This window comes from Chiloscyllium plagiosum, chromosome 32 (genome assembly GCF_004010195.1).
Source record: "Chiloscyllium plagiosum isolate BGI_BamShark_2017 chromosome 32, ASM401019v2, whole genome shotgun sequence".
Taxonomy (NCBI): domain Eukaryota; kingdom Metazoa; phylum Chordata; class Chondrichthyes; order Orectolobiformes; family Hemiscylliidae; genus Chiloscyllium; species Chiloscyllium plagiosum.
Window position 1 is genome coordinate 44,552,504 of NC_057741.1, and position 27,957 is coordinate 44,580,460.

General features: G+C 41.2%; 1 protein-coding gene and 1 non-coding gene across 5 annotated transcripts in view; both read left to right on the top strand.

Annotated features, from left to right (window-relative positions):
• Nucleotides 1-19,999, top strand: part of slc24a1 (solute carrier family 24 member 1) — a 44,614-nt gene extending 24,615 nt beyond the window's left edge. For 3 of the 4 annotated variants that reach the window (XM_043674602.1, XM_043674600.1, XM_043674601.1), the window contains 6 exons: nt 1,030-1,116; nt 12,521-12,711; nt 14,850-15,137; nt 15,680-15,769; nt 17,694-17,860; nt 19,750-19,999. In XM_043674602.1, the coding sequence (XP_043530537.1) occupies nt 1,030-1,116; nt 12,521-12,711; nt 14,850-15,137; nt 15,680-15,769; nt 17,694-17,860; nt 19,750-19,999 (1,073 nt within the window). The remainder of the gene's footprint in view (nt 1-1,029; nt 1,117-12,520; nt 12,712-14,849; nt 15,138-15,679; nt 15,770-17,693; nt 17,861-19,749) is intronic. The other variant, XM_043674603.1, reaches the window with a different exon arrangement.
• On the top strand, nt 8,251-8,450 carry LOC122539605. Its single transcript, XR_006309128.1, has one exon. It is a non-coding gene; the product is annotated as a U2 spliceosomal RNA (small nuclear RNA).
• Nucleotides 20,000-27,957: the final 7,958 nt, after the last annotated feature.

Genomic DNA, 27,957 nt, shown 5'->3' on the forward strand with positions numbered 1-27,957 from the left:
GTGTGAGACAGATTCCCACTGAGATTTCTGGAGGTGGCCAACAGTAAATTAAATTGGTTTTGCTGAGAAATTCCTCCCCTAGGGATTTGTTGAGAAATTCTCACCTTGATACAGACAGATGCAGTCTGTGTGTATAATGTGGGTAAAAGACTTTCCTTAATGTCTGTATGCTGTTCTTTCCAAACAGTGACTATGATTCGCTCAGGGCAGATAGTTTAACAGCAGGGATTCATTGAAAATTCTCCAAAGTGGGAAGCGGTTTGAATCCAATTCTCTGGCCCTCACATGGAATCATTATGAATCAGAGATTATTGCTGGAATACTGCAGGTTAAGTTCTAGTTAAGCTTTTGTTTCAGTAAGTGCAGGTTAGATCATTGTTCCTTGGTTTACTTGTTCAAGGAAGATTAATGTTACCCACAGATTTCCCTTTAAGAGGTTTATAGGGCAGGCATGGAGCAAATTCTTTCACCTTCATTGATCCAGTTAAGGGGATACATTACAACCCTGTCACCTCTCCAGTGTATTTAACTAATACTTTGGACTTGTTTGAATTCCCTAAGACCCTCCCCTGAACAAATGTTCATGACACTATCTGAATCATTGTATGATTCAACACAAAATGAGGCCATTCAGCCCATCCAGAAAATTGTCCTTTCATCATCCTTAGTTCAGACATCCTGGTGAAAAGTAAAAGACATGCTGGCAAAGTTGTTTTGATTTGTGTTTGAATGGTGGAATCCTGGTGACAGGCCTTAGGAGCACAAGGTGGAAGAGCCAACAATTGGCTTTTATTTGTCTCGTAGTGGAGGTCTCAATTTATCTGACAAAACTCTTCAAAACACTCTACACAGCTGTTCACACAGTATCTTCTGTGCAATATCTACATCTGTTGCATTCCTCCTTTCTGTGTTTGTGCCCAGCGATTATGTAAAAATTTGGCGTCCTTCCTGCGGTTCAGAATGGTTGGCCATTGTCACTCAAAATGATTCTAGAACCTTCTCCATCTGTAACATCTCTTTTGTTTGCAGTGAAATTTAAGCAGAAGGCTGAAATAATGAACAGTATGGCAAAGGGCAAGGGAAGTTCAAAAGATCAACGAGGAAACAATATGAAAGGTGAGAGACAGACGATGAGAGACGCAAGGGTTGTGTTAATCCGGCTGGGAACCACACCTGAACCCATGCAGAAACATTCTGACTTGTTTCTGAAGTGTGTATTTGAACTTCATTCCTGAAACACAATCATGAACTGACACTTTGTCAGAACATTTCAAGTGATTCCCCCAAAGAACTGGTCAGTTTGACATTAACCTGTTTTAGATTAGATTACTTTACAGTGTGGAAACAGGCCCTTCGGCCCAACAAGTCCACACCGACCCGCTGAAGAGTAACCCACCCAGACCCATTCCCCTACATTTACCCCTGCACCTAACACTACGGGCAATTTAGCATGGCCAATTCACCTGACCTGCACATTTTTGGACTGTGGGAGGAAACCGGAGCACCCGGAGGAAACCCACGCAGACACGGGGAGAATGTGCAAACTCCAGACAGTCAGTCGCCTGAGGCGGGAATGGAACCCGGATCTCTGGCGCTGTGAGGCAGCAGTGCTAACCACCGTGCCGCCACAGTGCCGTATACTGTGGTTATGAACGCTCCCCACTCACCAGTTGAATCATTAACAATTGCAATGACTCTGTAAACGATTGCTGGTTGGTTTTGCCAAAACATCAGAATCACGGAATTGCTACAATGCAGGAGGCCGTTCAGCCCCATTGTATCTGCACCAGCTCAGAGTGTTTTGAATTAGTGCCAATTTCCTGCCACTTCCCAGAACCTATTTACATAATCATATAATTCCCTCTTGAATGCCTCAGTTGAATCACTTAATTCCCAGGCAATGCATTCCCAAACCCAAGCTACTTGGTGAATATGCTTTTCTTCCATCACATTTGCTGCTTTTACAAAAGTTTGTCCTCAGAGAGCCTCCAGCTGAGAGTTTATAAAACTGAGAAAACAGACTCATGTGGTCTTGATGTTATCACTAACTCTGATGCTTTGTGCAGCCACTTTATTGCCCAGAAGCAGTTGGTGCTATTTGTGTTAGTGTTTCCCAGACGAGTAGTTACAATGATTAAAAGATTGACTAGATTGATGAAGGAGTGACACACAGCAAGGGAATATTTGAAATTAGAACAAAACATTCCAGAATGAAAGCAGGATGTACATTTCACACAATGGGAAGTGGACATGTGAAATCCTCTCTATCAAATGGAAATATTGTGGAGTCAATGAAGCTTCCAAACCTGAGAGGAACAGTTCCTGGGTAAAGTTACCACGACAATATGAAGCTAAATACAGGTAAAGGAATTAAGGTTCAGATAATCCATTCATTTGGGGAACAGATTTGAGGAGCTGTGACTTGTACCTTCTCAAAGTGTACATTTCAGGACAGACTTTCCGAGGTCATTGGACCTTTTTTCTGCTAAAATAAAATCAAAAATCAATCTTAATGCTTTCCAAAATTTCTAGCACATCAACTTCAACAATCTTGATCTGGTCAAGACTGTATCCCAGCTCCTCTAAGTTTCCTTTCCTTGGTGAAAACTGAAGCAAAAAACTAATTTAGGGATTCCCCTATCTGCTCAGACTCCACACACAAGTTCCCTCCGCTATCCCTGGTCGGCCCTACCTTCTTCCCTGATCATTCTCTTATTCCTCACGTATGAGTAAAATGCCTTTGGGTTCTCCTGATCCTTCTTGCCAAGCCTTTATCGTGCCTCCTCCTGGCTCCCCTCAGTCCATTTCTGAGCTCCTTTCTAGAAAGCCTGTAATCCTCTAAAGCTGTGCTATTTCCTTGCTTTCTCCACCTTATGTAAGCTGCCTTCTTCCTTTTGATGAGAAGTTCCTCTGTTCTCGTCATCCAAGGTTCCTTAATCTTACCCCTTCTTACCTGTCTCAGAGGAACAAATACGTGCATCACTCGCAACAACTGCTCCTTAAATAGTCTCCACATGTCTGCTGTGCCCTTTCTGTGGAACAATTGCTCCCAGTCTGTACTTCCCAACTCCTGTCTGATAGCGCCATAATTTCCTTTTCCCCAATTAAATATCTTCCCTCGGTAACTGCTCCTTTCCCACTCCAAGGCTATGCTAAATGTGAGGCAGTTGTGATCACTTTCACCGAAGTGCTCTCCCACTGTGAGATCTGACACCTGACCTGGCTCGTTGCTGAGCACCAAATCCAAAATGGCCTTTCCCCTCGTTGGCCTGTCTACATACTGAGTAAGGAAACCCTCCTGAACACACCTGACAAAAATGGCTCCATCCAAACCATCTGCACTGAGGAGGTTCCAGTTGATATTGGGAAAGTTGAAATCGCCCATAACAACAACCCTGCTACTTCTGCATTTTTCCAGAATGTGCCTGCCTATGAGATCGTCAATCTCTCACCTGCTATTAGGTGGTCTGTAGAAACCCCCAATGCGATGGCTGTTCCCTTACTGTTCCTAACTTCTGTCCATATTGACTCAGTAGACAAACCTTCCTCAACAACCTTCGTTTCTGTAGCTGTGATGGACTCTCTGATTAGCAATGCTACACCCCCTCCTCTTTTTCCACCCTCCCTGTTCTTTCTAAACATTTTAAACCCTGCCCCTGTGAAACCCACATCTCCATTATGGCCACAAAATCGTAGCCCCAAGTACAGATCCATGCTCTAAGTTTGTCACTCTTATTCTGGACACTCCTTGCATTAAAGCAGACATACTTTAACCGATCCCTTTGTTTCATTGTGTGAGAAACTCTCGTGATAGATTCAATATATCCTGTCACTGTCCTGTCTGCAACTGACCCCCTCTCAGACATGTGGCTCCGATTCCCACTGCCCCCCCCTGCCAAACTAGTTTAAACCCTCCTGAATGGCACGAGCAAATCTCCCACCCAGGACATTTGTACCCTTCCAGTTCAGATCCGTCCTACATGTACAGGTCCCACCTTCCCCAGAAGGTATCCCAATGGTTTAGGTATCTGAAGCCTTCCCTCCTGCACCAGCCTCGCAGCCGCATGTTAAGTTGCATTCGCTGACTGTTCCTCACCTCACTATCTCGTGGCACCGATAGCAAACCTGAGATCACTACTCTACTTGTCCTGCTCTTCAGCTTCCAACCTAACTCTCTGTAGTCACTTTTCAGATCCTTAATCCCTTTCCTGGCTATATCATTGGTGCCAATATGTACCACGATTTCTGGCTGCTCACCCTCCCCCTTCAGAATCTTGTAAACCCAATCGGCAACATCCTGGACCCTGGATATGGATGTTAGGGCAGTTGCATGTTCCTCCTGCAGAATGTGGCAGGTGAGAGACACTTCACATGTCTCTGCCAGTTGAGGTGGTGGAAGCAGAGTCATTGGGGACATTTAAGCAACTGCTGGACATGCACATGGATAGCAGTGAATTGAGGGGTGCATAGGTTAAGTTACTATATTTTACATTAGGATTAAATCTCGGCACAACATCATGGGCCAAAGGGCCTGTTCTGTGCTGTACTTTTCTATGTTCTATGTTCTAAAAGCCTTCAGATGCTAGAAATCTGAAATAAAAAGATGAAGTGCTGGAGAAACTCGGCAGATATGGCAGAATCCATGGAGACAGAAACAGAGCTAATGTTTCGACTCCGATATGACTCATTTTCGGAATTTAATGGGACTAGAAATGTGATGGTTTTTCTGCTGTTTTAAAGGTGAGTGGGTGGAAGTGGCAAGTAGAACAAGAAAGGTCATGGAAAGGTTAGAGGAAAAGGGAGATTGGACATCGAGAGTGTCATAGAACAAAAGGCAAAGAGTATGGCAATGTTTACACAGAAGGAACAAATCAGTACATCAGAGTAGGTGTTAACAGTAGAATAAAGATCAGCTCTTACTAAAAGCAAAACATGAAGCAGGAAAATATCTTTGATTGCTTTGGAAATTGCAGGAATATATCCAATTCTTTGAAATGTTTGCACTTGCACTGAGATGTTTAAATTATATTCTCATGGCCTGTGGTGGATGGTAACGGAAATGGAATTCAATTAGCATTCCCAACAATTTACTATTCTTTACTTCCCGGCACTGGCCGACAATAGTTCCTCCATTTATTCAATGCCTGAGTATTAACGCAATAATATTGGGGGCTGGGAGACCCAGTTGGTTTAAACACAATCCTCTCCCCATACAACCTTAATCACTGCAGTCTGGCAATGAGAGTGTGCTGTGGGAAATGAAATTCTCAGCTTCAATCCAACAGTTTACTAAATGCTTGATCAAAGCCCAAGACTGATGCATAAACACATGATGCAAAGGAAAATACCATAATGGATATTTCAGAATTACATATCACAGAAGTGGCCATTCAGCCCCTCATGTTTGCATCATCTTATTAAATGAGCATTACTTAGTTCCAATCTCCTGCTTTCCCCCCAGGCCTTTGCACATCATATCTACCCAAAAATCCTCCGATACCATCTTGAATGTGTCAACTGACCCTGCCCCCAATCCCCCCACATTTCCAGACAATACATTCCATTCCTTGACTACTCACTGTCTGAAAAGCATTTTTCTCACATCACCCTTGCTTCATGACACATCACTTTAATTCTGTCCCCTTTTGTTCTTGTTCCTTTTACATGTGGGAAAAACTTCTCCTTATCTACTCTACCCAGCCCACTCATGATTTTGTAAACCTCAATCAAATCTCCTCTCAGCTGCCTTCTCTCCAAGGAGAACAGTCCCAACTTTGTCCAAAAAGCAACATACTGCAGCTGCTGTAATAGACACAGAGAATGCTGGAGAAACTCAGCAAATTTGGCAGCATCTGGAGAGAGAAACACCATTTATGTTTCAAGCCCAATGTGACTCTTCTTTGGAACTTGAGAAATTCCTGAGTTTCTCCAGCACTCAGTCTATTGTCATCACCGAAGTTCCTCATCCCTGGAACCATCCCACACTCCCTCCAATGTGTTCACATCTTCCCTATAATGTGGCACCCAGAAATGTACACAAAACTTGAGCTGAGGTCTAACATGCATCTTGTACAAGTTCACCAAACATGCTCTTGTACTCTACGCCCCGAGTATGAAGCTGAGGACACTTTGTGCTTTATTAATTGTTGTTTCCATCTGCTGCTTTCAATGGACTGTGCACAGATATAGTCAGAGATCTCTGCAACTGCACCCACTTTAGAATTGTAACCCCTATTTTTTGAATGAATGATTTTATTGTCATGTGTATTTTACAGTGAGAAAAACGGTAAAATACACTGAAAATGTTTTCCACTGTTGCCATGATCCGGCATCATTTTGAACAATTTAAGAACAAGGAACAAAAAAAAGAAAGGTAGAGCTTAAAGAGAGTCCATCAGTCCTGAACCAGGTCATCATCAATGATGCCTGCACCACCATCCCTCCTCCACCACCTCGCCACCATCTCCACTGGCAAAAGTGAGGACTGCAGATGCTGGAAATCAGAGTTCAGATCAGAGTGGTGCTGGAAAAGTACAGAAGGTCGGGCAGCATCCGAGGAGCAGGAAAATCGACATTTTGGGCAAAAACCCATCATCAGGAATGAAGGCAGGAAGCTTCCGGGGTGGAGAGATAAATGGGAGGGGGGTGGGGCTGGGGAGAAGGTAGCAAAGAGTACAATAGGTGGATAGGGGTGGGGATGGAGGTGACAGGTCAGAGGGGAGTGTGGATCGGATAGGTGGGAAAGGAGATTGGCAGGTAGGACAGGTCATGAGGATGGTGCTGAGCTGGAAGAATGGAACTGGGGTAAGGTGGGGGGAGGGGAAATGACTCACCAGTTTCCTCATTTCTCCCCTCCACCCCCCCCCCTCAAATTTATCTCTCCACCCTGGAGGCTTCCTTCCTCTATCCTGATGAAGGGCTTTTGCCCGAAATGTCGATTTTCCTGCTCCTCGGATGCTACCATCTCCACCGGACCCAGAATCGCTTCTGTTGGTGCTGTGGCCACCTTGATGTCGCCGGGATGCCCTTCCGCCATTGCTCTGTCCCCCCAGCACTGGACCCAACCACCATGGAGTCACCGATCCTCAGGTACCGATTCCCCTACTGGGTCCTGTGCTCGCCCCGGAAAATAAATCAGGTGGTGCAATCTTTCACCACTGCCGCCTGAGCTCAGGCCAAGAGGAAAGTAATGGAAACAAGAAAAGAGAAATAAAGAGAAACAGTCAGAGCAGACCAGCCCCAGCTCAGGAACCCTACTCCGCTGTCATTTTGATGATATATCATCTTTCAATGTATTTCTGACCAAAATGCATCACCTCTGCATCGAACCCCGTTGCCTTCTCTCCACTCACTCCCACCGACTTGTCACTGTACTTTTGGAGTTCCACAGTATACAATTCTCCAAGTTTAGTGTCATCTGCCAATGTTGAAATTGTCTCTTGAACATCAAGATCCAGATCATTGACAGAAAAAAGGAAAAGTAAAGGTTGGCAAAGTTTTGAGGCAGAGTAGAACATGTTTTGTTAAAGACCATTGGTGAGTTTGAGAGTGTTTGAGTGGAGTTTCCGATTCTGATGCTCCTGGGTAAGTGCAGCATGAGGCCAGTGTGGGATGCCTTCCTATGCTGTGCCCCAATGATTCAGCAAAGCTTTGACCCAGAGGGTGTTGCACTGTGCCAACCAAGAGATGTCTTTATTCTCCTGGAAATGGCCAATCACTGAGCACAGTGCAGGCCATTCAGCCCCTTGAACCTGCTCCTCACCATGGCTAACCTGACTTCACCCGCTGAATACTCCGGACCAACAAAACTTGACAATTCTCAGGATTAAAATTATTAATTGAACAGTATCTTTTTTTTTTGATGGAGATTGTTTACACTCCTCCCATGCTTTGCCTGAATGTTCACTTCTGAATGTCAGGAAAGTTGTATTGTATTCAATTTTGGGCATTAACTAGGAATTTACTTGTCTTCTAACATAACGGAGAAGACTGACATTGTGCTCCTTGGTGAACTGCAGGTTTATGATAATTAATGTGTGTTTCTGTAAATAGAAACTTGTACATTTCTGATAGATATCTTTCAGAACAATCCTCTAGTCCAGGCTTGCCCAACAGCAGCCAACCCAGGGGTTCCGTCTGACTGTTATGATCTCAGCTGATGGTATTATCAGAGAAGGCAAAAGTGAGGACTGCAGATACTGGAAACCAGAGTTTAGATCAGAGTGTTGCTAGAAAGACACAGCAGGTCAGGCAGCATCTGAGGAGCAGGAAAATTGACGTCGTTTCTGTTCTTATTAGTTTAATATCTGATATCTCCCGACTGTGGGAGAGTTTATATTAAATGGATTTTTGGAGCAGGGAGATGAGTTAGGGGCTTGTTCTGTCCTCTCCATGTATCAGCCTGGTATTATCAGATAAGTCAGTACCCAAACCAGCTTGAGAGATCATATTTTGATTTGTTTTGGAATTAACTAAGTGGTCTCTTACTGAGACATAAGTACGCAATGCTGCAGGGTTTGTTTTAACAATAAAACAGATGGTTATTTCAAAAATAAATGGACTACAATGATTCAAGAAGGCAGCTCATCATCACTTTCTCAACAGCAACTAGGGATGGACAATAAAATCTGACAAACCTTTCATCCCAGGAATCAGTCCGGTGAACTCCACTGCACTCCCTCTATGGCAAGTGCATCTTTTCTTGGGTAAGGAGACCAATTTCTGTCCACCATACTCCAAATGTAGTTCCACCAATATTTTACCCCCAATCCCATGTGCTTTGATGTTGCACAATAACCTTTTTGTGTGGGGTTTTATCAAAAGTTTCCTGCAAATCCAAATACATTACACCTACCAAGTCTCCCTTGGTGATCCTACTACAGGTGTTTGCATCTTCAGAAAACTGTAAGAGATTTGTCAAACTCAATCTCCCTTCCCACATCGGACAACTGTCTGTGTGGAGTTTGCACATTCTCCCAGTATCTGTGGGTTTTCTCCAGGTGCTCCGGTTTCCTCCCACAGTCCAAAGATGTGCAGGTTAGGTGAATTGGCTATGCTAAATTGCCCATAGTATTAGGTGCATTAGTTAGGGGAATGGGTCGGTGTGGACTTGTTGGGCCTGTTTCCACACTGTAGGAAATCTAATCTAATCTAATCTCTAATCTAAATTCATGTTGATTTTGTGTTGTTTAATCACTCTGCCATCTCCTTATACACCGTTATCAATTTTCCTATTTCAGATTTTAAGATGTCTTTATGTTTTTCTTTTTACAATCTTAGAGAAACTGTTAGCATTTACTGCCTGTCCCTAGCTGCCTTAGCTGAACTGCTGCAGTCCATATGCTATAACTAGACCCACAATTCCTTGAATTGGACACCATAAATTTTTATCCCAGTGAAGAATCCTGTTGTGTTATGATTACTTCTAAAGGACCTTCAAAGTAAGATTATTAATTATTAATTAATCCCTTCTCATTGCATAAATCAAATCTACAAGAGTCTGTTCCTGAGATGGTTCCTTAATGTACAGGTCTAAAAATCTGTCATATACACACTATAGGAATGTACTGATCACTGCATTATTACTGATGTGGCTAGCCCAGTCGACATAGGAATTAAAATCACCCACAATTACTATAGAACTCTTGTTTAAACCCTCCCTCCCCCATTGCTCAAAGGGTAAATAGCCTTTCCCTGCCCTTTTGTGTACACACTCTGAAATCTATCTGGACTTTCACTTTCTAGCTTTTCACTTTTTGAAAAATACTCACTGCTGTCCTTTACTTAGCCTAAGGTGAAAGACTTATAAAATGCATCTGATAAATTTCACCCACTTTGTCATTTTATGTACCCATCAACACTAACCACTATGCCATCCAACAGTAATATTTAATATGGCCCGCTCTATTGTGATATCTGGTCATCAATAAATAATGTGAATAGTCAAAGTCTGAATGTAGATTTTTATGGGTAACCACCAGTCACTTCCTTCCAATTCATGAACATAGCCACTGTTCCTACTCTTTTCACTGTCTAATTAATCTCCTGAGTGGGAAGGTAATAATTTTCTTTAAATTACACAAGCTTTAAATTTAGTTAATTGTATTTTAAATGGAAGATTTTTAAATTCTATCTGGAAATCCACATAAATATGTCATAAACCTCATTTATTACTTTAGTTCTCTTGTTAGGAAATTCAATTAAATTCATTGGATGTGACCTGCCCTTTGCAAACCCATGTTGGTTGTCACTAACTAGCTCAAATTTCTCTTTGTACACAGTTAACATGGCTGCAATCATACATAGGTGCATTGGTGGTTCAGTGGTAAATTCTGGCCTTCCATGCGGGAGGCCGAGTTCGATTCCTGGCCAATGCATTGTAGCATCCTTTATTGGGCGGCACGGTGGTTAGCACTGCTGCCTCACAGCGCCTGAGACCCAGGTTCAATTCCCGCCTCAGGCGACTGTGTGGAGTTTGCACATTCTTCCCGTGTCTGCGTGGGTTTCCTCCGTGTGCTCCGGTTTCCTCCCACAGTTTCCTCCAAAGATGTGCAGGTTATGGTGAATTGGCCATGCTAAATTGTCCGTAGTGTTGGGTGAAGAGATATATGTAGGGATATGGGTGGGTTGCGCTTCGGCAGGTCGGTGTGGACTTGTTGGGTTGATGGGCCTGTTTCCACACTGTAATCTAATCTAATCTAATCTAATTTCAATAACACTGATCTTAGACAAACAAGTCTAGAAATTCCTGAATGTTTACTTGCTCACCTTTCTTCAATAACGGAATTACAATTTTCCAATTTAAAAATACATTTATTTTAATGGAAGGAGGTTTGGAAGATTGTAGCAAAAGCATCAATATTTTCTTAATTTGGTTCCTTTAAATCCTGATGATGAAAATGATCAGATGCAGGGATTTGTCACACTTCAGTTTTATTTAACCATAGAATCCCAACAGTGTGGAAGCCATCCACACCAACCCTCCAAAGAGCATCCCATCAGACCTATTCTCTCTACCCTATCCCTGTATTTCCCACAGCAATCCCTGGACACTATAGGACAGTTTAGCATGGCCACTCCACCTAACCTGTAGATCTTTGGACTGTGGGAGAAAACCGGACCACCTGGAGGAAACCCACACAGAAGCAGAGGAGAATGCGCAAACTCTACACAGATGGTCACCAGAGAACAGAAGTGGATCTGGGTCTCTGGTGCCATGAGGCAGCAGTGCTAACCACTGAGCCAGCAGGCCACTCCAAATTCAAACATTCATTTTTTTCTTGCATTAATTTTGGTAAGTTCAAGTCCTTGATGAAAATGAGTTTACCTGCAATTCTCTTCCACTACTCTGAAGCCTAGCACAAACTAAATATTCAAAAAGTCTGCCATTTCCTGATTTTCATTTCATATAATTATTACTCATCAATTTTTAAAGGGGGTTCACATTACCCCAAACCTTGTCTTTACTAAAAAAGTAGTAATAATGTAGTTAATCTTGATATTCCCTCGAAGTTTATTTTGTATTCCTCTTTGGTTCATCTTACTTTTTTTGTATTCCATTGCTCTACAGTCCATTTACTGTGATACCAGGTTGAGATTCTTTAGATTACATGGAATCTCTCAAAACTGGTAGAATGGAGATCTTACGGAACCCAAGTCCTAGTGTCAAAAGAACATTGTGCAGACATACTGTGCAATTCAATCCTTCAGGAAAGAACTTCACTACAACTCTACCTGTGATACACACTGTGTTTTGGGATTGCGTGACGATTTGACACAATATGTAAAATAGATTCGATACCTTTCCCATCACTGATCTCTAGACTATTTTCAATCACCTATAAGCATACAGAATTCATTTCTCTAACTGGGTCTGGGTTTCTGATTCTGGATTTCTGTCCTTAATGGGAGACTGATTGGTGCCGAAGGGCTAAAGAATCTTGACCTAAAAAAGGAAGTGTTACAACTTCTCAGGACTCACAACTGGTTGATCAGTTGGCCTGTACTTGTCCATATTTGCAAGTTTATGTGTCTGCTTATGCAACTGGCTCCCTTGAGAAGCAGATTATTTTACCAACTATACAAATTGAGAATATAAAATGCTCTTGAACGTTGGATTAAAAGATTATAAGAGGAGGTTTCTGTTATCTATTCTGGCTGCATGCTTTGAAGAGTAGAGGTGCTCAACTGTTTAAGGTTGGTTTCATAAGTAACCGGTGATGGTGATGCAGTCAGATCTGCAAACCCTGGCAACTGAAATAATAAGTCATATCACTCCTACTAAAGGGTGTTGGTGATATTTCAGCAGGAATACTGGTCACCCTGGCTCATTACTGAGTTAAAATGAACAGATAATTGCCAACATTTGAAGATTATGATATCTAATTATTTAAGCTGTCAATAAAAACATATGAATCATGAACAAGAGTGGTCATTGGGCCACAATCAAAGTCTGATACTGAAATAAAGAAAACAGCAGAGCAATTAAATTCTGAAGATTCTGGTCATTTCTCTTTCACAGGTGGAGAGACGGATGAAAAACTGAAAGAGGAAATGCAAGAGGAGAAAAAAGAAGAGAAGGAAGAGGAGGAAAAAGATGAGACAGATCTTCCCAACGTGGTGAATGTTGAAGTGACTCCCCCAACTGATCCACCAAGTCCATCATCACCAACAGAAGGTGCTGAAGATGAAGAAAATCCCATTAAAGATCAGGTGAACAGGCCCAAATAATTTAATCCATCTACTCTGATCAATACTAGAGGGAGAGCAATGTTAATGGAGCAAGAGAATTTCTATTCAAGGCCTGCATTGAGAGGGACGTATCTTTGCAATGATAGGATAGCATGTGTAGTTTGCAACAAAGATAGTACCACAATGCAGTGACTGTGTCAGTATGGTGCCAAACCTGACTGATACCAGATACTGAGACTTTGTTGGAGGATTTGAGCTATCAAGAGAGACTGAATAAGCTGGGGCTATTTTCTAGCATTGGAGGCAGAGGGGTAACCTTATAGAGGCTTATAAAATCATGAGGGACATGGATAGAGTGAATAGCCAAGGTCTTTTCCTTGGAATGGTAGAGTCCAGAATGAGATGGCATAGGTTTAAGGTGACAGGGGAAAGATTAAAAGGGACCTAAAGGGCAATTTTTTCACACAAGTGATGCATGTAGGATATGAGCTGCCAGAGGAAATGGTAGAGGCTGGTACAATTACAACATTTAAAAGGCATCTGAATGGGTATATGAGTAGTAAGGGTTTGGAAGGATATGGGCTAAATACTGGCAAATGGAATTAGATTAATTGAGGATATCGATCAGCCTGGATGAGTTGGACCAATGGGTCTGTTTACATGCTGTGCAGCTCTGTGACTCTAGCTTGTTCCTGGTTCAGACCTGTCCCATTACTCCCATGAGAAAGAAGGCATTATGAGAGAAGTTGTCTGGAAACACTGCTTAGGTAATTTGAATGGGTGGCAGACAATTTTTCTACCAACTGTGTTGAATGAAAACTTGGGAAATACTGAAAAACTTGAAATCCAAACTGAATTATCACCAAAGACAAGGTTTCAAGTTTGAGCTCTGATGAAAGGTGGGAGAGGTTGACTGAGGATAGTGCAATTTATGTCAAAGTTTTGGAGTTCAAACAAATACCACATAATAGGCTTATTAGCAACCCATTGGATCAAAGGGACAGTGGCTGAGTGGGTCCCTTTCAGATGTGATAGTTGCATAGCGATGTCTCCCAGGGCTTGTCATTGGGATTGCTGCTTTTTATGAGACATAATAATGACCTGGACTTGGATATATATGGAATGATTTTCATGAGGATTCAAATTTAGAAACATTGTTAATAGTAAGGAAGATAGTAGCAGACTTCCAGAGGTCATAGTAAGCGAAATGTAACAGGGAAATTCTAAGAGTGTACTTGATCAATGACAGTGCGGTGTATTGTTTCTTTGGTTTGAATTTTAACTGGAGGTGGAGATGCCACACTCATCGAAAAACCAAGTCTGAATTCACCTCCAAGTGGTTGGAAAACTTGGTTTGATTTGGGGCCGTCAAGCTGTTAATTCGCTCAGGTCAAGACTCTTGACCTCATTTAGGAGGAGCTCTGTCTCTGATTGGCCAGTGACTCTCCAGGCCCAGTGGTGCCACCAGGACAAGAGGCCACTGCTGGAACTGCAGCTAATAAAGAGCAAAACTAGTGATGGATGACAAGGTGAGGTTCTGGATTGAGAGTGTCACCAGGACCAGCCCAAAACACCGTCGGATTTCACTTTATTATCTCAGCACATGTCATGAACACCCCAATGCCAGTGAAGGTGTGTAGGAAACAGTTACAGTACTTGGCTACCATGTCACCCTATGTAACAGCAAGTTGTAAAATTTCATCCCTTCTTTCTTAATGAACTTGGCCTGATTTATCTGACTATATCAGAAATGTATTTGAACTTTGCTTAACTGAAAAGTGTTGAGTTCATTCTGACTCAAGAAAATTACCATAGAGAATTGAATTCATCCCTTCCTATACGTGTACTCCCTACAGAATAGTAGTTGCTTAAACAGTAAAAGTTTGACTCACAATTCCAAGCCACCTTTTTAATAAAAGTATTTTTATTAGTTCACTAGATGTGGGGATCACTGGCTGATATTGATCCAATGACTGTGAAGGAATATTAATGTTGACACACCCGTGGAGGGTGAGTGGCTTTTTTGGGGAGGGGGAGTGGGGGTGGACTTGCAAGTGGTGATGTAGCCACAGTATTTTTGTATGGCTGGTTGAATTCAAATGTCAGAAATCTGTAGTAAATGTTTTCAATGAATATTTCCATTTCTAATTTGGTTGTAGGAAACAAATGATCAGGGTGAAGATGCTGGAAACAATGGTGGTGATGAAAATGACAGCAGTGATGGTGATTCTGAAGATAGTGGTGATGATGATTGTGGTGATGATGGTGATGACACTGATGAAGATAGTGATGAGGAGGATAATGAAAAGGAGGAGAAAGAGGCAACCAATGATGAAGAACCTTTGAGTCTTGAATGGCCAGACACCCGACGGAAACAAGTCACTTACCTGTGCCTACTTCCCATCGTTTTCCCGCTCTGGCTAACGGTGCCTGATGTACGAAATGCAGTAAGTGAGAAAAGATCATATGGAAAATCATACATTAGCAAGGAGCAAATTCTTGAATCTGACATTTAACCAAATTATGTAGTGAACATCAGAATCTATGAAAGTTTTGGTCACCACATTTCAGGAAGGACATCAAGGTCCTTGAAAAGATTTATCAGAATGGTGTCAAGGATGGGAAAATTTAGCTACTAGGTTAGATTAGATAAACTAGGGTTAAGTAAAGGAGCTTAGATAGAGATGTCCCAGACCATAAGGCCTCCTTATCTAAACCTGAAATACGCAAATGTTGTTCCCAATAGCTACTGGTACAAGGAATGAGAAGCACAGATTTATCATTTTGAGCAAGTGATACAGGGGGGATGTGAGGAAGGTTTTTTAAAAACGCAATATTTAATAATGGCCTGGACCTTGCTGCCTAGAGGGTGGTAGAAGCATAGATAATCAACGATGTAATAAAGAAAAGTAGTTAGGCAGCTATATTTCTTCAGGAAGATTTTAAAGGACAGAATATCCATGATGTACATTATTTTTGTTTCCAACAGGCTTCAAAGAAATACTTTATTGGGACCTTTTTTGGATCTATTCTGTGGATTGGTGCTTTTTCATATTTGATGGTGTGGTGGGCCCACCAGGTAGGTACAGTGTTAGTGATGGTTACTTTCCTTCACAATTCAATCCATGCTGTGGGTGTGGTTGGAATATAAAACCCACATGACCTGACACTGCATATACTCCCAACTGGAACAAATCCTCCATTATTTCGGGAAAAATATATTCCTTTTAGTACATATAAGATTCCTATAACATATAATTTAATATGTGTCAGTCTCCATCTGTTAAATTACAGAGCGATTCAATATTTCAAAACCAACTGAGCATAATGAGTAGAAATATATTCTGCAAAGATATAGTTAAGATTAAATACTTACTGAAGGCTTCAGTTGTGATTTAATATTGCTGGAATGATATTTAGCATATGCTAAACAACTATAAAACATTTAAGCATTGTTATGATGTTTGTCTGTAATTCTCTCTTTTGGATATGAATTTCATTCAATGAGAAATGTGAATAAGTGGTTAAGCAGAAATCTGTAAGGTTGAGTGAGGGAACTGGGCATGCATTGAGATTCCATGCATTGCAACTTGGACAGCTGACTTTGCAGCAGTTGGTTTGTTGTAGAGTCATACAGCACAGAAACAGACCCCTCGGTCCAACTCGTCCATGTCAACCAGATACCATAAACTGCTCTAGTCCCATTTGCCAGTGTTTGGCTCATATCCCTCTAAACCCTTCCTATCCATATACCTATCCAGATGCCAATTGTACCAGCCTCCACCACTTCCTCTGGCAGCTCATTTCATATACACACCATCCTCTGCATGAAAAAAATTGCTCCTTAGGTCCCTTAAATCTTTCCCATCTCACCTTAAACTTTGCCCTCTAGGTTTGGGCTCTCATACCCTGGGGAAAAAGATCTTGCCTATTCACCATGCCTCTCATAATTTTTTAAACCACTATAAGTACACTCCTTCAGCCTCTAATGCTCCAAGGAAAATAGCCCCAGCCTAATTAACCTCTCCCTATTGCTCAAACCATCCAATTCGGGCAACATCCTTGTAAATCTTTTCTGAACCCTTTGAAGTTTATCATCATCTTTCCTATAGCAGGGAGGCCAGAACTGAACACAGTATTCCAAAAGTGATCTAACCAATGTCCCGTACAGCCACAATATGACCTCCCAACTTCTATACCTAATGCACTGACCAACGAAGGCAAGCATTCCAAATGCCTTCTTCACTACCCTGTAGATCTGCAATTTCACTTCAAGGATCTGCATTCCAAAGTCTTTTTGTTTGGCAACAATCCCGAGGACCCTACCAATAAGTGTATAAGTCCTGCCCTGACTTGCCTTACCAAAATACAGCACCTCACATTTATCCACCTGCCACTCCTCGGCCCATCAGAGCAAAGTCCCATTATTCTCTGAGACAAACTTCTTCACTGTTTACTACACCACCAATTTTGGTGTCATCTGTAAACTTACTATTTCTCCTATATTCACATCTAAATCATTTATATAAATGATGAAAAGCTGTGGACCCAGCGCCAATCCTTATGAATAAACGTGAAATATTTCAATTGTTCCTTTTAAACATTTCTTTCTCATTTTTATTTGAAAGGATTGACTTTCCCTGGAAGATGCAGGAAATGGGTCAGTGGGTCCTAACAGCTCTCTAGCACTCTGTCCAAGCAGCTGTTTTTCTGATACATCTCTTTCTGCTTTTACTCAATGTCATTGGATGGGTGCCTCTTCCAGAAGGCATCACAAGTGAAGGAAACTTGACTGACATTTCACCATCACTGACACTGAGGACAATTTTAGTGCCTAACCTCTGCCCAGTTAAGAGTAAGTTAAACTTTAGGTTGGTACAACATACTATAATAAGCTGGAACTTGCCACCAAGATCATAAATCCTTCTACTTCAGAGTTATGTGATTTAAGACTGGTAACTCTCCAACTTCAGGCTTTATACAGCAATTTCCTTCATCTCCAGGTCGGTGAGACAATTGGCATTTCTGAAGAGATAATGGGTTTAACCATCCTTGCTGCAGGCACCTCAATCCCTGACCTCATCACCAGTGTCATTGTTGCTCGCAAAGGTCTGGGAGACATGGCAGTATCCAGTTCAGTGGGAAGCAACATCTTCGACATCACAGTCGGGCAAGTATTGTTCTTTTAGCTGTTGCGATATTGGGTGAATGTTTGCCATGTGGTACTGGGGAGAGATTTCTGTTGAGATATTGGGTGAATGTTTGCTGTGTGGGACTGGGGAGAGGTTTTAATTTAAAGTGGGATTGGGGAGGGGTCCCATTTGCAAAATATACTGTGGCAGTTGTAGTGCTTCAACTGAAGATAAAAGACAAGCGAAAGAATACTGCACTTGTGTCATTAATAGCCCCTCCTTCCTCCACCTCTTCAAACATCTGAAAGATGTGAGATAGCAAGGAGGCCTGTATGCCTGTTAGTGGTGAGATTATGGATGCTGAGACTATGTAAAGATTTGGACACAATGATGAGTGTTTTAAATTTAAGGCACCCTGATGCCTCTGTCATCCAAATCCAGCCACAATAGTAATGAATGTTTTCCAATGTGTCAATCTGCATGTGATTGAGGGGGATACAAGTTTATTTTGACTTGAACTCAAGATGGAAACACAGCCTTCGGTCTAATCAGGCCCTGCCAAGTAAACTAAACTAACCCCACCTGCCTGTGTTTGGCCCACATCCCTCCAAACCTTCATATTTATGTACTCATCCAAATGTTTTTTAAACATTGTAACAGTATGTTCATCCACCATTTTCTCTGGCAGTTCATTCCACACACACTGTCTGTGTAGAATAGTTGTCCCTGATGTCCTTTTTAAATCTTTCTCCTCTTACCTTAAAAATATGCCCTGTAGAATTTAACTCCCTTGCTTGAGAGAAAAGATCCTTGTCATTCACCTTATCTATGCCTGTCATGATTTTATAAATCTCAGTAAGAGCACCTTTCAACCATCTACGCTCCAGTGAAAAAAGTCCAAGTCTTTCCTGTCTATTTGCATTCCTGGCCACATCCTGGTAAATCTTTTCTGAACTCTCTCCAGTTTGGGGTGGCCAGAGTTGCACACAGTACGCCAGAAGAGACCTTATCTCGATCGACTTCTCAAAGTGGAAGATGAACAAATTCTTGGGCTTCATCATGTTTTGTTGCTACTTTATGATTTTAACCAGTAAAACCTCAATATGACATCCCAACTCCTATACTCAAAGGTCTGAGCATGAAGGCAGGCATGCTAAACGTCTTCTTAACCACTCTGTCTCCCTATGACACAAAATTCAAAGAATAGTGCTCTGTTCTACCCTGTGATTTACCATTAGTTGTACAAGTCCTGCCCTCGTTTGTTTTACCAATTTATCCAAATTAAACTCCATTTGTCACTTCTTAAGCCCATTAACCCAATTAATCAAGATCTTTGTGTAATTTTAGATAATCTTCTTTACTGTCCACAGTAGCACAAATTTTGGTGTCATCTGCAAACTTACTAACCATGCCTCCAACATTCTCATCCAAATCATTTACATAAATGACAAACAAAAGTGGACCCAATACCGATCCCTGTAGAACACTATTGGTCACAAGCTTCCAGTGCAAAAAACAACGCTCCACTATTACTCTCTGTATCCTACCATCAAGCCAATTTTGTATCCAATCGGCAAGCTCTTCCTGAATCCCACGTGATCCAACTTTACTAATTAGTCTACCAGGCAGAACCTTGTCAAAAACTTCACTAGTCCAAGTAAACAACATCTACCACTCTGCCCTCATTACCTCATTAAAAAACTCAATCAAGTTTGTGAGACATGATTTTTCTCAATGAGTTATCAACTCTTGTCTCCAGCCAAGTGCAGGAATTTTAAAGCATGAATAACACTGATAGCCTCAATGTAAAGCCCAAGTGATCAATCACTTTGTAACATTCAGTATTATCTTCCACACAATCACTTTCTTTCACTAATTACTCTCACCTTTTAATCTTCTCTGGGACTCTTTTCCTTCTGTTTAACAGGCTTCCTGTACCCTGGTTGCTGTATGCTGCCTTTCACAGATTCAACGCGGTTCCAGTCAGCAGTAATGGCCTGTTCTGTGCCATCGTTTTACTGTTCCTGATGCTGCTGTTTGTAATCATCTCCATCGGCGTCTCAAAGTGGAAGATGAACAAATTCTTGGGCTTCACCATGTTTGGCCTCTACTTTACGTTTTTAATCATCAGCGTAATGTTGGAGGACAGAATCATAGTATGCCCAGTTTCCATATGAACTTTTGTTAACTTGACCTATCAGAGGGCATTTCTGAGGATTACGACTGTAAATGACAGTGTAACAACCAGAATGTAGGCTGATGGGAACATTCCAAAGCATCAGCCCATCGTAAGCAACAATGTTATTGTGTTGAATATTATTCATAAGCTCCAAACAGAATTGATGTTTGCAGTAAGTATGAAAATGATAGGCAAGTGGATTCAGACATGCTGGGAAATGGCACCATTCATTAAATAGGCCCCATTATCATGAATGGTGCTACAAAGCTGGTGAGCACAGTTTTCAAACTTGGTTCTGATTAATGCTAAAAAAAACAGTAAGACAAACCCAAAGTGTATCCCACATTCCTGATGTTTATGTGACAACAGGCAAGAGGCATGGAATCAGAAATCATTCTGGCCATCACACACACACAGATCACACAAATTCTGCTCCATTAAATTAAAAACCATTTAAAAAAATATAAAAACAGTTGTTAAAGTTGTTGAACACAATTGTCGATAAAACTCTTCCATCAACTGAACTCAACTGGAAAATAGGTCACAAAAAGAGGCACTTTCCCATGACCATCAATTTTTAAGTTGTTGGCATTTAGTGCATTATTCATTAAGGTGACAACAGTGTTTCAGAAAATGGAAACTCAAGGACAATAAATCAGAGGATTAAAATAAAACAAGAGGAACTGGAAAGTGTATTACTTAGCCGTCTTATCTTGGATAGTTTCAAAGACAGAGAAACAGACCAGATCTGGGTTCTGCACTCCAATCCCAGCAACACTACTCCAATTCATATTCAATATCCTCTATCTATTTCTTAATGGATCTATCTGCATTTTATAAAATTGCCATTGTTTAATATTGGCATTACTGCATGGAAGCAAATTAAGATGTCAACAGAAAACTACATTGCTTAGTGCACTAGTTAAAATACCAAAGAAACCAATTACACTTGATGGAGATCTTGACATCTCAGGCATCTGACACTGGCAATCTGACTCATTTTACAGTGAGGAATAGTAGGTGTTGAAATTGAAATGTCAGACTGATGCTGTGGTAGAAGCTTTGATGAGGATAGTTGAGAGGAATTTTCAGTTAAACATATAAGTTGTGCAAATTCAGCTCAGGTAGAAATAGTCTGACGTTGAATGCCAGAAGTGAGATAAACACATTCTTCAGTACTGAATCCTCCCCCTTGATGCATAGTAACAAGGTTCACCAGACCCCCAACCCTCCCGGACAAATCCACAGACACATTGTACAATTTTTCCTCCTCTCCCCAAAAATCAAATATTCTTAAACATTATTTTTGAGTCTATTTCATAGAAATTATCCTCTACTTGCACATTACCTTTGAATACATCACAAACAATTTTTATAAACAAGTGTAATATTTGTTCATAAAACCATTGTTCTTATTCATAAAACCATTGTTAGTCTAATTTTCTGCTGTATGGGCGAGACACTACCAGCAAAATCTTACATTACTGAATGTTCCACATCTCAGAAATTGCCAAGTCTTGTTTTAGACTTTAGATGCTTCTCTCATTTCTATTTCACAGTATAGACAGTTTAACTGGAACACAGGGAGAGGTAACCACTCAGCCCATTACTCTGTCCTAGATCATGGCTAACCTTCAAGGTTGTTGACCAAACTTTACTCCAAATTTATAGACATTCTTGTTGAACAAAAATAATGAATCAGAGTCTTTAAAATGTTCATTTGAGCCCAATTTGCTCAATTTACTCCATAACAATTCTAAATTCAGTACTAACTGGGGAAAAAGCATTCTCTGATTTGTCTCTGATATTGGTGGCATAAAGAGAGCAAATGGATCTCTTTTGTTCCCTCCTTGTAGAGCCATTATACAATTATTCTAAAATACAACACATTTCTGCTTGGTAGACAATAGGATCTTCATAATATTGTCATTTGCGTTGGACAGTAATGGAAATGTATAAAGAAATGGATTAGTTTCTCAGTGAAATAATCATTGCCGTATGCATTAAGTTGTATTGGGAATGATTGAAGGGTTGATAGAATGTAAAAAATGAAATATTCAGAATTAAACAGCAACAACTAGCATACCCTAGAACAGCTCAGGACTTAAAAGAAAGATTTTAGTGCTTTTTTAAAAAAAAGACAAACATTAAGCCAATAAATACAAAACAGAAACAATACATTGACCATATCATCTGATCTGTGCTTCATAAAACTAAAGTAGTAATAGGATTTTATACAGTATGTAATACAGTTAAAGAGCTCAATATACGTCTAGTTTAAATATCAAACCTGTTTTCAGTTATGTATAAAAAGATGAATGTATTGTGAGGCTACAGAAGGCAAACTGAAAAATAATGCAGAGAATGAATACGTTGTTTCCTTGTCATGAAATTTTAATATATAAGATTAAAACATTGGCAACTTGTCTGTGACATGCTCAATGGTTAGTTAATGTGTGTATTTTTAAATATGAAAAATTGACGAGTTTGGGGATAGCCTTGCTCCACTGCGTCTCTTAGTGATAAGAAATTGTAAATGTTCATAGAAAATGAAATGATATTGATAAATGAAAGAAAATCACCAAAGAAGTGACATCAGTAAGTAAAGTAGCCTGGAAGCCTACGCACACATTGATTTCCAGGCGTGTTGCACATGTGGAATTGTGACTAAGTACAGATTGGCTTCATCTGAAGATTAATGAGGATCAGGGTGCACACATATCATGGAATGATTGAGATCATCATGTCTTTGCTGGATGTGCACAGCAGCAACACCCAGAAACACGACAGTTCCCCTCAGCCCTGCACATTCTTCCTTTTCAGATATTAACCCAAATTTCTCAAATATCCTGAGTGAAGTAGACTCCATCACATTCTCAGGCAGTGCACTCTAGAACCTAAGTATTACGTAAAAAGGATTTTTCTCATGTTGTTATTGCTTTTTTTGTCCAGTTTAAAGTTACTAATGTAATTGTATTATAAATTCCCAAATCCACGTTTATACTGAAAATATTCAGTGTATATTTGTAATGCTGTAAGTACATCCTTCAGTTAAATGGTAATAATCTGTGGGAAGCTAGGGAAGTGATTGCAGCGCCCCTTGCTGAGATATTTGTATCGTCGATAGTCACAGGTGAGGTGCCAGAAGACTGGGGATTGGCTCATGTGGTGCCACTGTTTAAGGGTGGTAAGGACCAGCCAGGGAACCATAGACCAGTGAGCCTGACGTCGGTGGTGGACAAGTTGTTGGACGGAATCCTGAGGGACAGGATGTACATGTATTTGGAAAGGCAGGGACTGATTAGAGACAGTCAACATGGCTTTGTGTGTGGGGAATCGTGTCTCACAAACTTGACTGAGTTTTTTGAAGAAATAACAAAGAGGATTGATGAGGGCAGAGCAGTGGACGTGATTGATATGGACTTCAGTAAGGCGTTCAGCAAGGTTCCCCACAGGAGACTGGTTGGCAAGTTTAGATCTCATGGAGTGCAGGGAGAATAGCCATTTGGATACAGAACTGGCTCAAAGATAGAAGACAGTGTGTGGTGGTGGAGGGTTGTTTTTCAGACTGGAGGCCTGTGACCAGTGGGGTGCCACAAGGATCGGTGCTGGGTCCACTACTTTCCACCATTTATATAAATGATTTGGATGTGAGCATAAGAGGTATAGTTACTAAGTTTGCAGATGACACCAAAATTGGAGGTTTAGTGGACAGCGAAGAAGATTACCTCAGATTACAACAGGATCTTGATCAGATGGGCCAATGGGTTGAGAAGTGGCAGATGGAGTTTAATTTAGATAAATGCGAGGTGCTGCATTTTGGGAAAGCAAATCTTAGCAGGACTTCTATACTTAATGGTAAGGTCCTAGAGCGTGTTGCTGAATAAAGAGACCTTGGAGTGCAGGTTCACAGCTCCTTGAAAGTGGAGTCGCAGGTAGATAGGATAGTGAAGAAGGCATTTGGTATGCTTTCCTTTATTGGTCAGAGTATTGAGTACAGGAGTTGAGAGGTCATGTTGCGGCTGTACAGGACATTGGTTAGGCCACTTTTGGAATATTGCATGTAATTCTGGTCTCCTTCCTATCGGAAGGATGTTGCGAAACCTGAAAGGGTTCAGAAAAGATTTACAAGGATGTTGCCAGGGTTGGAGCCATAGGGAGAGGTTGGATAGGCTAGGACTGTTTTCCCTGGAGTGTTGGAGGCTGAGGGGTGACATTGTAGAGGTCTATAAAATTGTGAGGGGCATGGATTAGATAAACAGACAAAGTCTTTTCCCTGGGATGGGGCAGTCCAGAACTGGAGGGCATAGGTTTAGGATGAGAGGGGAATGCTATAAGAGACCTCAGGGGCAAAGTTTTCACTCAGGTGGTACATGCGTGGAACGAACTGCCAGAGGAAGTGGTGGGGGCTAGTACAATTGCAACATCTAAAAGGCATCTGGATGGGCATGTGAATAGGAAGTGTTTGGAGGGATATGGGCTGGGTGCTGGCAGGTGGGACTAGGTTGGGTTGGGATATCTGGTCAGCATGGACGAGTTGGACCTAAGGGGCTGTTTCTGTGCTGTACATCTCTATGACTATGATACTAACCGGAGGAAGGATCTGATTTGAGTAACTAATATTACAATATTATTACCATGACATTTGGACACAGGAATTTAGAATAGTGAAGTTAGTAAGAAATGAACACAAACACAGGGCTTTTAATCGCTGGAGAAACTCATCAGGCCTGGCAGCATCAGTCGAGAGAGAAACAGAGTTAGCATTGAGTATGGTATGACCAGTTCTTTTATTCAAGGGTTTTTAACGACTGGCTTCAAACCACATGCATTACAAGGGTCGAGATCCATGGCATTGTCATTGCACAGCAGAGATAAATTCATGAAGAGTTTTAACCCTTTTTAAATTTAAGCCAAAAACAGCAGCATAAAGTGGACACATAAATAAAAATTTAAATCAAGACTAAAGTTCACAAAGGGTGAAGTTTCAGTCGGTGGGTCTAATCATTTAGGACTGAAGTAAGAAGAAATGACTCCATTCAGAGGATTGTGAATCTTTGGAATTCTCTACCCTGAAGGGTTGTGGATGGTCCAGCATTGAACACATTTAAGATAATCATGGATAGAATCTTTGGAGTCTCAATAATCAATGGGATGTGGGGAATAGGCAGGAAAGCGGAGTTGAAGCCCAAGATCGTCCAAAATCATATTGAATTATGCAACAGGCTTGATGAACATTATGGTCTTCTCCTGATCTCATTCCTTCTGTGAAAGTGGACTGAGCAGTGGCCTCATTCAAATACCATCAGGCATTCAGTCCTTCAAAAGTGAGTCACTATATAAAACAAGATGATGGTGGCAACTTCATATCTACCATGAATTAAAACTGTAGTGAAATGTTTACACAAAGGCTGAACAGGTAGCTGCTGAGATTTAACTAGTCAAGTTCATGAGATTCTCCACAGGGCAATGTGAAGCTCATGGTTTGGAGGCTAAAATCTTCTTAAATAGCAGAAGATGAGGAAGGATGGCTTAGTGGTATTATCACTGGACTATTAATCCAGAGGACCAGGTAATGTTCTGGGGACTTCGATCAAATTCCGCAAATTTTATTGGATTCCAGATTTTTCTTATATTCAGAGTGTAGTAATGACTATAATGATTGCAATGAAGTCAGCCCAGTGAACCTCACAGAATACTGATTCCCTGATTCGGGATTTAATCTGGTCCCATCAGGGACCCCTGGCTGACAACTAAAGACATTAGTGTAAAATACCCTGTCCACTATGATTTTTGAGATGATTTGTATCTCAGGTTGAGGTTCAGATTATAAGTTTGCTTGCTGAGCTGCCAGGTTTGTTTTCAAATATTTGTTGCCATGCGAGGTAACATCTCAGCGAGCCTCCGGTGAAGCGCTGGTGTTCTGTCACGCTTTGTGCGTCTTGGTTTCTTAAGATGGGCGATACCTTTTTTGGTTCTTTTTTCTGGTTCTCATAACTGGAAATGATATCACCCACCTTAAGAGACCAAGACACATTCATCGAAAGCGGGACAGAACACCAACACTTCACCAGAGCCTCACTGATGATGTTACCTAGCAGGGTGACAAAACGTCTGAAAACAAACCTCCAGCTCAGAGAGCAAACTTATAACCTGATCCTGACCACTCAGTTGGCTCTGAGGGAACTGGATCAGTGCCAAGGACTTTCTACATGTAAATAAAAGGCTAACTTGGTGGCAGGATACTGGCTTCTGTGGAGTTATTTCAATGACCATGAATCCATTGTCGATTGTTGGAAAAACCCATCTGGGTCACTAATTTCCTTGAGGGAAGGAAATTGCTATCCTTATCTGGTCTGGCCTACATGTAACTCCAGACCCACAGCTATGTGGTTGACTCTTAACTACCCTCTGGGCAATTGGGGATGGGCAATAAATGCTGGCCTAGCCAGCAACGCCATCATCCCATGAATGAATTAAAAATATATATTCACAAAACGCATGATAAATGCTATTGCACTGAGTATTGTGGTAATTCTCATCCTTATCTTGTGAACATATGCTTTCTCAGTTGAAATTAATTCCCCAACCCAGATCACTACTGGTATTACAATAAATTCTACTGTAAAAAAGTTTTAAACGTTTACAAACGTTGATACATATCCTAGTCTAACTGAAAAATTTCTGCTGTCTCCACCTACAACCCTTCAGTTTGTCACACCTATTTCATCACAAGGCACCATCCTCAATGTTTGTTCAATTCATCACATCATTAAGTGAAGTTTGTATTAATGAGAGATATTTGCAAATGCAACAATGTGTAGATTCAGTTTAATGCTGAAATTTAAGTCCTCCAGCAAACAGCATTAAGGAAATGGAGGCTGTATTACAAATAATGGATATTATGACAATGTCCATGTCAACCCTTTGTCCTGAGCAGTAGAATAGAGGACAAGGCTTAGGGCTGAAGATGGGAGGTTCAAAATGTAATTGTGAAAGCATTGTTTGAGAGAGCAAGTCACGAGTAATTTGAACACAAAAGATGATGGGAGCAAATAGTGTGCATCAGCCATGGTGCTTTCTTAGCACACTGTCCTTGGAATTGCAAGGTTCTAGGTTCAAATCCCACTTTAAGGTTAGGTACACCAATCAAACCAGTCACACTAATGCAATGCTGAGGGTGCACTGCACAGATGCAGATGCTGTCTCTCAAATGACGCTTGAGCATTATAAGCCAGCCTAAAATAGCACTTCAAACAGGCAGGTTATCCTCAGTGTCCTAGCTGATATCTAGATTAAATGGTCATTATCACAATGCTGTTTGTGGGAATTTGCTGAACACATATTGGCTGCTATGCTTGTACATTACAACAGGTGACTAAACTTCAAAAGAATTTAGCTGGCTGTATGATTGGAGACATTTGCTGGTTGTAAAAAACATGTTATAGATGCAAGTCTTTCCTGCAGCAGTGATTCATTCAGAAGAATATTTGATCAATTTTTCTTCCAAAAAATAATATTTTGTGATACAATGTAAAATGTGATGTGGACAGCATTGTAGGAACAATACAATACCATAGAGCATAGGGACAGGTCCTTTTGCCCAACAAGCCTGCGCCGTTAGACCTGCTACTTATTGCCTATGTGCGGTTTCTATCCCTCTGTTCGCCTTCAGTTCACATGCTATCATGTCTATCATGTGCCAAAGTGCTTGCTTCCACCAGCTCCACTGGCACTGTATTCCAGGCTCCCATCCCACTGTGTAAAACATTTTCCCCACACTTCTTCCCCTTTACTTTCCCCCTCTCACACAACCTGTGCCCTCTTGTAGTTGACCTTTCCACCCTATCTGTGCCTCTCATAATTTTGTAGAGCTCTATCAGGTTGCCCCTCAGCCTCCATCTTTCCAGTGAAAACAATCTAAGTTTATTCAACCTCTCCTACAGTTGCCTCCAG